This window comes from Anguilla anguilla, chromosome 18 (assembly GCF_013347855.1).
Source record: "Anguilla anguilla isolate fAngAng1 chromosome 18, fAngAng1.pri, whole genome shotgun sequence".
Lineage (NCBI taxonomy): Eukaryota > Metazoa > Chordata > Actinopteri > Anguilliformes > Anguillidae > Anguilla > Anguilla anguilla.
This window is the reverse complement of record NC_049218.1, coordinates 2,197,100-2,209,170: the sequence shown is the minus strand read 5'-3', so window position 1 is coordinate 2,209,170 and position 12,071 is coordinate 2,197,100. Positions and strand designations below refer to the sequence as shown.

Sequence of the window (12,071 nt, the reverse complement as noted above, 5' to 3'; positions counted from 1 at the left end):
GTCAGTTAGAAAATCAATTGTGGATTTTCAGATATCCAATTGGAGACTCGCCTGACATTGCATCAACAAACAATTTCACGAGTTAGGAATAATAAATCAAGCCTGGTTCAGTCATTATTAACAAAACAGCAAACAGGCCATTTGTTAAGATGTTGTTGATCCAGTGTGTATGTGTAAAACATATCAACAAGCGAAACAGAATCATTTCAGAATTGCTAATGCTTATGCGTGCCTCAAAGACCGTTAGAACTGTTTGCATATTTTTGAATATATGTCACTGACTCAAGTTTCTGCAGTTTTGACCTTTGCCAAGTCTTGCCATGCTGTTCTGAGCGTAGTAATATACCACTCCAAACTGCATGACAAAATTAATAAAAGCAATCAAAAGTGTTTTAAACAGGAAGCATGGTCAAAAACTTAGAAAGACGTGAAACTAATTAAAGTAATTTACAATCGGTATTTTTGCCAAAAAATATGGGAGCTGAAGAAATTTTAAGGAACAATGACTGCATATCCAATATCAGCATTAAAAACCCTGTGATGTCCTTGATGTATGGATTTATTATACAATTAATTTGTTATGGTTTGTAGAGCATTAAGGAGAAATGCTAGCCTTTAAAATGAGTCTGCTCTCAGCACTATAAGCTTTGATGTTCATCAATGGACTTCCTCTGAGTATGCAGATAGCAATCACTTAAGCCCATTGCATTCTTACTGTTCCATTTTCAACTTAATATCTAAGACCGTGCGTAAGAACCAAGAACCAACCGATCAAAGAACCAAGATTCCAAATACCTTAAAGTGAATACAGCCCTACAAATTGAGAAACACTACTAAAAAAGATTGAGGAAAAATTGTTGAGAGTTTTATAGGTAATACCTTTGTTTACTGAGATTTACGAGTGATAACAGACCGCATAAATAAACTGAAGAGGCAGAAACATCGGCCACCAACGCCGTTTTCCATCACAAAGCCTGGCTGTCCTCCGTGTCCAGCCTGAGGCTGTCGCTATGCACTGGAACTACACGTCCACAGGGCCTGCGGCCTTTGGTTTTCACCTTAACCTCGGCAGCCAATCAGAGCCCTGGAAAACCGGCGGGCTCTTAACTGTGTAACCAGCTGTTTAATTGGTGGATGCAGGGATGGGCGGCAGGGTAAACCAGCAGTGTCTGCGGCTCTCTAGGGCCAGGACTGCAGGCCCCAGCTTAGAGGTGTAACTGCAGCTGATCGCTACCAAGGCTGGGAAGAAATCGCCAAGCAACAGGACAGGAAAACAGATCAACAAGAAAGGAAAGATGGGCAAACATCAAGAACGGGCTAAAGTCTAGTCACAGCTATTTTAGGGGTAAAATAGCTGTGAAAACGATGTATTGTTACTCCCTGGCCTTGCTACCTCAGCTGGCCGCAAAGTCCATTTCCGGTAAAAGGGCATTATTTTTCCCTTTCACACTGTCTTCATCATGTCACGTACACAAATAATTAAAGAGAACCTACCTTCTGTGTTTTCTTGTGAGCAGCTGTAGGTGATTAATGTGAGGAGGCCGATCCCTGTCCCCAGCCATCTGAAGACCCACCAACCACGTCGCATCTTCTGTCAGGTGTTACTGTGGCGCCACCTGGAGGGGTGGAGGGGTAGAGCAGCATTGTTATGTACACACCAGTGATAACAGACCAGTAGAGCAGCACCTTTACTGTATGTACACACCAGTGATAACAGACCTGTAGAGCAACACCTTTACTGTATGTACACACCTGTGATAACAGACCTGTAGAGCAACACCTTTACTGTATGTACACACCAGTGATAACAGACCTGTAGAGTAACACCTTTACTGTATGTACACACCAGTGATAACAGACCTGTAGAGCAACACCTGTACGTACACACCAGTGATAACACACCCAGAGAAAAACACCTTTACGTGCACATCAGTGATAAAAGACCTGGAGAGCAACACCTTTACGTACACACCAGTGATAACACACCTGGAGAGATGCTGAAATATGCTAACACTGGTGTCAATGCTAGAATTAGTTCATCCTACATCGTGTCAATTGCTACCACAGTGAATACAGTGGGATTTCATTGCCTCAAAGTAAATGTATTCTATCGAATACAGTCAACCTGATCTAAGGACAAAGCCATCTCTTGTGTTTTTAACAGGAGAGTGTTACAAGTAGAACTTTTTTTTTGAACACATAATGATCGGTAGTTACCTAATAAGTAGTTACCAATAAGAAGGAACTAAGCTAGCAAATGAAAAAAATAGGCTAATTTCACACACACACACACACACACACACACACACACACACACACAGGCAAAAAAAATCAAACAACACTACAGTGTTTAATCACGTGGATTTAGCGAGATATATTTACCCAATAAACACCCCGACCTCAGACTGAAAGGCGAAGGAGTGAATTACGCGAAGACAAAAGCAATCTCCTGGATCACAGTGTCGTAAGGTGAGTCAAGGTTGGCGACGCTCACGCTTTGGGCGTGAGGCACACACACGCTCCCAGGCTCTGATGCTCTCACGCTAACCAAACACGTCTCACACCGAATAAAGAAGAGCTCAGCTAAAGACAAACTCATTAAACCCCCCCCCCCCCCCCCTCCTCCCCCTCCTCCTCCTCCTCCTCCCCCAGGTCTGCAATCACGATCTTTCCCCACCTCCTCCCCCCACCCCCCCCCCCCCCCCCAGCCTTTCTCTGTTCTGTCTGCAGTGAAAAGGAGGCAGAGGCGTGAGTCACACAGGCTGGTACAGCGAAGCACACGCTCCCATTGTGGGGCTCGACTGGAGCTCGGGTCTACGGTTTCTGCGGCTAAGTTTTCTTTAATTAAAAAAACAGCCATCACACACCTCAGTGATGTCATCCATCACCTGCACCCAACAAAGCGGAACCTTGCTCACACTCACCTTTGGGGACACTGGGTACAGTCCTAAGTTCTGCAGGTACGCAGGTACGCTCTCTGTATCCTGTTTGTCAGCCGTTGCTAGAAAACACACTGTCATCAGCGGTGAGGCAACTAAGTCCAAATTCCGGCTCACAGGCACTGGTGCTGGTTTCAACTTTCAACGATCTGGACCCGTTTAAAAACCAGTTCAGATGAATGAACTGGCCAATCAGCTGCTTAAGTGCTGAGTATTATTCTCAGCACTTTTCCAGAACCAGGGGACGCCATCCCCTGCCTAAAACTGAACAGCTGCAGCACAACCACACCTGTGTAACTTGGCTACAATAAACATTGTTTGGAATAAAATTACAGACACAACCAATTCAATTAAATAACTGGAAAATGAACAAACAGTAGAGCCGGTGGCATACTTTTTCTCTGCAGTCTGATGTTCACCTGAAATGCACTGTTTCTGTAGCCACTGTAGAACAACAAGGTGATTCGCTGCGACAAAGCCAACCTAAAATGTAACCCGACATGTGGTGCTTTTAATGATTGATGATTAAGAGGTTGTATTTGGCATCTTGTTACAGGGAGAGAGAGAGAAAAAAACAGTCTTCTAAAAATACAAGAAGGCTTTAATGATCACAAACACCTGAATGGCAGTTGCGCTTATTAATATTTACTACTGTGCTTTTTCATTGATGTACATTTTAAACAGCTTGAGTCAGATCCCTTTCAATTCAGTCCGTTCAAGAACCGAAGTGAAATTGAACGAATGAATTGAAAAATCCGTGTTATTGCCCTGTAATAAGCATTTTACATATTTATGAATTTAAATTCAGCGTGTACAGCCTACATCAGTGGCCTCCAACCCTGGTCCTGGAGAGCTACAGGGTCTGCCGCTTTTTGTTTTCACCTTAAAATCAGCACCCAATTGAGACCCAGGACACCAGGTGAGTTGAGTTAACTGTGTAATCAACAGCTCTAATTGATTCATGAAGTGCAGAGTCACTATGAAAACCAGCAGACCCCTGTAGCTCTCCAGGACCAGGGTTGGAGACCACTGGCCTACATGTTGCGCTTCTGATTTCCTTCGGTTCCCAGCACCACCACTTCGGGGTGGAATGTTACTCTGCGACCTCCTGCTCTTGCATAACCCTGCCGAACTGCAGAAAACGGGCTTTTTGTTAAACCGACAGCCAGTTCTATTCGGCCTTTGATGCGTAACAGGTCTCCCCACGCGGTTTTCCCACGCGGGGTGTAAGAAGTTTGCGATGCAGCGGGCCTTTGAAGTCTCTTCCCGCGACCGAGCCGTGACCGTGGCAACTGCATTACCGCGAGGGCATCTGAAATTCCGATGTTCCGCCGCCCCGCGCCGCCCCCTCCGAATTCACAGCCGCACGCTAGCAGCAGCTCCGCCGTTTCTCCCCAGCACACACCCCAAAGGAAAATACATTCCCGCTTTTATTTATTCTATTTCTTTTTTTTTTTTGCATTAGCCTTTTTAAAAAAATTTTTTTACGTGACATACATCCGACGACTTCTTGACAAATCCGATGCGTGTCGCATTTCGGTGCAAATCGGACAGACGTGGTAAACCCAAATCCGGTTTGAGTTTCATCCGGAGCTACAGCATTCTGCAGGCTCGATATTCACACGCTCCAGCGCAGCGGTTCTCAAACTGGGGTCCGCGAAAAAATATAAGCTACATTGTTCTGATAGATATTTTTATTATTTTTAAATGTTTCATTAAAGATATATCATATACATTCATTAAAATCATTTAAAATATAAATGCCAAACTCATAGCCTATATGGAAGTGTGAGAAATAGGCCTAATATGAAATTATTTGTTCGATAAATATATTGATGAATTAACCCTGTTGATATCTATTCACTCGCTCACTCACTCACTCGCTTACTCACTCAGTCGTTCACTCTCTCTCCCTCCCTCTCTCTCTCTCTCTCTCTCTCTCTCTGACTCTCTCTCTGACTCTCTCTCTCTCTCTCTCTCTCTCTCTGACTCTCTCTCTGGCTGCTTAATATTCCACAGCAGACCAAAAGCAGGTGCTACATCACTTGTTTGGCCGTTTTTCACTGAATTCCCCCGAGTACTACACTTCAATCTCCGTGAGCAATGTGACAATGTGTTGCACATCTTGGATTTTTTTTTTATGTCTAAAGGAGAAAAGGCTCATCTCATCTGGTTTAGCATAAAGAGGACAGCTATTCCGTTAATTAAACTTATTTTCACCCGACTCTCGCTTGTCAAAGGAAAATGACACGCTCAGATAATACACGGACCGGCTTAATGACTTGATTATCATTTAAAACAAACAGTCATCAGCATGCGAGTCACTGCCAGGACAGGAGCAGGCCTCCATTCAGTCAGCATTCCTCACTCAGACTCACTCACAATTAAATTAAAGTGTTTCCTCACACGCACAATCACCAACAACAAAATTCATGAGAAAAATTTGAAAAATTGCACTGAAAAAAAAAGTCACATTAAATTGAATGAAAATGTAGGCTGAATTAAGGCCTGTGGTTTATATTTAAAAAATGGCTTTGCTGTTATGGTATGTTATGCTGCCCAGGGAAAGACTAAGGTGATTTCAAACAAGGCCCAAACAAAAAACAAACAGGACACAGATGCACTCGGTACCAGTACCAGTTCCAGTGAACGTGAGCTAATGATTTAAAGCCTACACACAGAAGCCTTAATACTTCTGGATGTAGAGCCAGGTACGTGTGCATCTAGCTGCAGGTACTCTACAGATCACTCACAAAGAATGTCCTCACTTTTAAACCAAACTCATTGGCTGATGCACAATATTAATCACATACAAAATGGTTAACAAAGCGGAGGCTTTCAAAAACGCATATGGTTATCCGCTATCAAGTCTGCCACAAGGCTAGCTAGCACGCAACGGGGCGATACATCACTGCCATAGTGTGACAATGAAGCCCAACGATGTTCGCAGTTATTGCAGTAATAACTTTATACGCTGTGGTTTCAGTGAAGCAGGACACCGTGAAAAGGCACGAGCAGGAACCTCAGGATAATCCCTGAGACTGCAGGAGGAGTTTTCAAACAGAGACAGAAAATCCCGTCTTCAGAAAGTGAGCTCAGGGAACATTTCCAAAAGTCTTTTTTTTTTTATATGACTACCTGGGGAGTTCTTCCTCCAACCGTTTCCTGGTAGTGACACGCCCGCGCGGTTCCCGTGCCGACCGCAGCGTGTGCGCGATTAGCCAGGGTGGAGTAAATGGAGGGATGGATCCCTTCTGCAGGGCTTCCGCCATTGTTTTTATAATATAATCTGCCGGTCTGCCAGTATGCTGTCTGTCCTGTGGGTGACTGTTTTTATTGCTCTGTCATATCCGATCGCATTGCATTAACTGTATTGTATTTGGATGTTTTGTCATGTCTATGTCTGAATGTTAGAGGACCACAATGGAAATAGTAAGTCTGCTGGCTTTCATGTGTTTCTATCCTCAGGAATTTTTAAAGGATTACTGTCTGCTATGCAGTCTTATAAAATGTCATTTTTAAATTGTCAAATTAATTAATTAATTAATTCATCCTTCCCCATGTCTCATTGTGGAAGAGCTCAAGCAGCTTCCAGTTTCCTCCTCTGCTGTAGGACGAATGAGGCGATGTAGAGCAGGGTTAAAAGGAGGGGCTCCTGACCGCACGTGCTCTGGAGAGGCCATGTTTGCCCGCGCTTTAACAAACTGATGAACGTCACTAATACGACTCGAGCAAATTTACTTATTTAGACAAAAAAATAAGTCGTAGGCTGAAAACGGAAGAAAAACATGACTTTTTCGTAATTGCATTTATCGGTTTAAAACAGTGTAAAATGAATTTTGTTAAGTCTAGAAGGAGAACCATTAGTGCCATTCATCAGAAATATGATACAGTGCACCATTGTCAAGCACTTATAAATGTCTTTATATTAAGAGTATTGTACTCAAAGTCTAGGTTCTGCAGCTCACCCAACCGTTTCCCTAACATATTCTCCCTTTTTCACCACGACTGAAAGACACTTTCTTCGCACACAAAAGCAATTTTCTTTCTTCAACTGTCAGGGAAGATTTACATCCACGCCCATGTTAATATGGAGATTTACCTCAGAAATAAAATCCCGTAGACATCTTGCGTCTGCTCGCAAATGCAATTCCATCCCAGACAGACATAAAGCCCCGTGAATTGAAGGCACGCCATCCCATAATATGACTCCGCAGCAAATGGTAACCGGTTTCGTGTCTTGGAGACGTTCCCTGTTCATTTTGTGACAGCCCCACTGGTAACTCTTCCAGATTTTCCCAGACTTTCCGACGTATCTTTTGGACAGCCGCTTATCGGCACCGAAATTGATAAAGGGAATGATAACTGAATCAGCTGAATAAGTGACATCTGAATTACATCAGTATCAACCAATCAGCATTATGCAGAACCCCAACGGCAAACTCAGACGTAACAACCAATAAGAAGGTAATGGCGGGAGACTGAGGCTTCACAAACCACAAAATGTCACAAAAAAAAGTGTGAGAGACGCCTCTGCATTCTGCCAAAGACCTGCTGGCTTAAATAACTGCCATTTCAGGGCACTGCGCTCCCGGTAAATGAATGCAGTTTCCCTCCGGACGGCCAAACGTGCCCGTATATCCGATAACCGGTTATACGCCTGGTTTGTCACGATCAGCGGCAGGACATTGCAAGGCCTTTGCGTGGAAGGAAGAAGAATGGGCTCAGTTTACTCAGGCCACTGTTTCTGGAGATTTCCACTCGTTGAAATCAAGGCGAAATGCTCTGCCTTTATTGAGTTATCAATGCCTGTTAAACATCACAGGGATGAGCTCAAGGTTTTTCGACTGCTTTTTCTCACACTTTCTCTTCCTGCTCTTTTTGGCAATTTACTATGGCCCCGTATTCAATCAACATTTGTCCTTCATTTTGACCAACAAGCAAACAAAAACACTGTAAAAAAAAAAAAACTTCATAAAGTCAGTTCGGTTTTACCGGTTTCAGTGATTGCTGAACATTCCAATGCTGTGCTTGTGAAAGAAGAAAAAGATTCTTAACGCTGATTGAAGTCCAGCCTACGTGTCTCTTCTCTGCGCTCTGACGTTGGCGGTAGGCCTGACACACAAACGGCCTTGTGCTTGAGCGCGTTCTCTCCAGACTGTGAGCGAGCGCAGGCGCTTCCCACAGGAGAGAGAGAGAGAGAGAGAGAGAAGACCCTCGCCCTGGAATTACATCACATAGCCTGGGATTCAGGCAGGAAGCAGCCGGATAATGAACCAGATCAACCGAACTGAACATTCTAATTCAGACGTAATAATTACTACTGGTAATTGAAAGCGATTAGTTCTAGAACACTGACTTAGAATTTTGAAAAACATTCCAAAAAAAAAAAACCTACTCTCAGAAGGATCAAATGCAAAACGGAACATTCAGAACCAGATAGAGCGAGCCCTGAGCAGGAGACCACGGCACCGGTCCAACCGCACTGCACTTTTCATGAAGGGCGGCCGCCGAACGGTGACACACAAAACCCTTCTGCAAACCGCACACCGCCCTTCCCCAGGTGGAAGGGGACACCCGAGCGCAGTCAGAAACGCAGAGTCACGCCCTGCTCTCCTCCTCAAGCCGTCATCTCCAGAAGACCTGACTTTCCCCAGCCTGCCGAACCTCGAGAGCTGAGCAGAGACGCAAACACCCAGCGACACATTTCTGACGGCCGACAGATCGGTTAGGACCGCATTATTTATCCAAGCAGGGAATAACGGCACTAAATGGAATTTATTCATTTTAATTTATTTATTCGTTTTAGGAAACTGTACTTTTGCCTGGACGTTGACTGGCACTTCATTATTTGAAATGTTCTCTGTGAATGTTTCCGTTTCCACTGTGTAAGCATTTTAGTTTTGTTTTGGTTTTCTTTTTGCCTACTGCAAGTAATAGTTAACTTGATTGGCAATGAAAAAACTAAACTATTTTCTCTACTTGTAATTTCAAACTATTGCTAGAATCTAAACAGTCTGTCTTGTGCCCTGTGCTGCATTCCTAGCTCATAATGCTTCACAAGTTACCCCGTGAGAGCGTTTGATTCAGCTAAATAATAACACATTATTTAACTCATATTAAATTCCTCCCTTAGCTCCCAAGTGCTGCGCCATCCGTTCACGTGTAATCCCACAACAGATGGTTCGATGGTTCGAGCAATAGCGAACGTTCGTAAATCAGCCCTCAAGGCCGCCTCCCTTTGTAATTAATATACTGAGATCAGCGCAAACGGATTCTAATTCCCCGATGTCAACACACAACACAACGTTTGTCTCACAAAGTACAGGCGTTGAACTATTTAGTGTGTAGTCAGTGTAACAATCCTACACCCGCTGCCACGAGGGATCTTACCTGCCGCAGCGCTAGTTCTGAACGCCGTGAACGTCTGGTAAAGACGGGAGGAGCGCTTCCACGCCGCTCGAGGCGTCCATGGCTTTCCTCCGCCTGTGACCGGAAAGCCGACCCGCGTCTCGTTCGTCGCCCGGTCTAACGGCGTCTCGTTGCCGGGGCGGCGCGGTGGTGTTTCGGGTTGCCGAGTTCGCGGTTAAGCGATCAGCGCGCGCCCCCTTCGCTGGCGTCACACGGCTGCCGTGGAAACCGGACGCCGCGGTAACCGGTAACCTGAACCAGCGGCCAAACGTCACACCGCCGTATCGCTTCCTCCTCGATCCCTCTGCACTTGCACGGCTGGGACTCTCAGTAAGTTTGCATCGGGTAGGGGGTAGGGGGACTACTTCCTAATGTGCTGTACCCCTTACCTAGTTGCCAGGCAACCGTTCCTGAAGACAGAATTACGAATTTGAGTATTACCTGCCACAAGCACTGTGGGGCGGGGGAGGGGGGTGGGGGGTCGGTTGTCACTTATTTTTTTATTTTCTTTAAACCATAGAAAGAACCACAGATATGCCGAGTGAAATTCATCTTCTGCCCAAAATAATTTAATTTAAAAGATAATGGAAGTGAACTGTGCTCAATGAGGTCATAGTTAAAGCACACATTTCTATCAGGCTGCCATTTTGTAAATTCTCTTTGCGGAACAATTTTTCAGAGCCTTTGTCAATGTACAGACGGAGCAGCGCTGTTTGGGTCCGGCACATGTGGTTCATTTCCTAAATGAACTGCGCAAATGACTCATGAAACTGCAGCAACGAAGAATCTGAACAGGGTGAACAAATTAATCTCATACTTTTATTATATATATATATATATATATAGCGCCACAAAGAAAGGAATACATTATTCAATTGAAGCGCTTTTCCAGCTGGATGTAATGGCTTTGAACCTTCCAGCTAATTTAAACTTTTCTCTTTTTAACCATTTTTCCTTACTCTTCAATAGATTTTTTTCCCCCCACGAGTAATATTTTATCCACTTTTTTTGATACCAAGGCTGTATGATCTGCCTCTCAACGCTGTACAAAAGAACAGCAGTCATTTCCAGTTAAACAGGCACAGGCTGGGAAAGAGGCAATGGGTCAAAGTCAAAATTAATCACGTTTTTCCGTTAGTGATGCAAAGGGTCTTTCTTATGGATACATACGCAGTCTATGAATAGTCCTTCATTGGAGACATATAACTCCATTATAAAGACTACACAGCTCCTTCACAAGAGCAACCAAGACTTTCATTAATGCCTCTGCCTTTGTCACATGGTATGTCACTTACGTCACTTGCTATTGTAAGAAACCCCTCAAATACACCAAACAGCATCAAGGTCACCAACTGTAAGAAACCAGAACTTATCACATCCAGGTCACCAACTGTAAGAAACCAGAACTTATCACGCTGAGGTCACCACCTGTAAGAAACCAGAACTTATCACATCAAGGTCACCAACTGTAAGAAACCAGAACTTATCTCCATAGAGGTCACCACCTGTAAGAAGCCAGAACTTATCACATCAAGGTCACCAACTGTAAGAAACCAGAACTTATCACGCTGAGGTCACCAACTGTAAGACACCAGAACTTATCACATCAAGGTCACCAACTGTAAGACACCAGAACTTATCAAGGTCAACAACTGTAATAAACCTCTCTGACACACCAAAAAGCTCCACCCTAAAAACCGATTACCCAGGCCGGGGGCTGGAAACAGAAGCTGATAATTGTGAGGTGCGATGGGAGCGGTTATCACTCATGGGCTGGCTAGCCCGCTAGCGTTTTAATAAAACAGGAATCATAGACGACTTAATGAGACGAGCTAAATCATTTTGGATTTGCTTTCCGCTGTGGGTTTGCTCTTCGCTCAGAAAGTAACATCTTGACCTCAAGCGCCCAAACAGCCTCCCTCATCTGACGCTACGCTCAACCATGCCCCGTGCGTCACGCGGAGATTTTCCAAGACTGTCAAAATTCAGCTTATTGCACATTTTCAGTGCATTACAATCACCTTGCAAAGACATATTACTACAATACTGCATGCATACCTGCCAAGACTTCCTGTTTCTCGGGTGTTCTCCCTTATTTAATGACGCTTTAGCGTTAGTTGTCATTTTAGCGATGCTAGAATCATGCCTCTGTGGTGTCTGCATGTGGTTCACAGGCATTCTCCTTTCATATAATATACCTCTATGTTCTGAAGTCTTCTGCTGGTTTTGTTAAACTTCCATTAATTTTTTCCTGCAACTGGAAGATATCGACTGAGCACACACTGACATGCTCTATACAGCTGCTCTATCCCTTTCTCATCACTTTTTAAAGCCGTTAGTGGAGTGGGCCTTACTGAGGATAGTTCAATAGTTCATCTGTCAGAGGTGTGGCTTGGTGTTATACATATATATATAACACTGGCCTGGGGAGTGAAAGTAAGTCGGATTTTCCATCGATGAGTACACTGGAGTATATTGGGTGCTGCATTCTGATTGTTACACACGTAACCATTACTGTAATATGAATTATGGAATAATACACGAATAGCATAATGCAAAAACTAAAAATAAAATACAGAACAATATACAGTATATCTGCTGTTGCTCCGTACGTGTGTGTGTTTAACTTCATGCCAAACCCATCTGAGCAACATCCTAACCTTATCCTAACGCCACCCTGACCCTTTAATAACCCCAATTTAATCCCACCCGAGCTTTGTT

The 12,071-nt window shown here is 44.1% G+C and overlaps 1 protein-coding gene across 2 annotated transcripts in view; it reads right to left on the bottom strand.

Annotated features, from left to right (window-relative positions):
* LOC118218490 (protocadherin-15-like) overlaps positions 1 to 12,071 on the bottom strand; it is a 242,525-nt gene that overhangs the window by 156,247 nt on the left and 74,207 nt on the right. For both annotated transcript variants that reach the window (XM_035401170.1, XM_035401171.1), the window contains one exon: positions 1,495 to 1,616. In XM_035401170.1, the coding sequence (XP_035257061.1) occupies positions 1,495 to 1,588 (94 nt within the window). In that variant the 5' untranslated portion in view covers positions 1,589 to 1,616. The remainder of the gene's footprint in view (positions 1 to 1,494; positions 1,617 to 12,071) is intronic.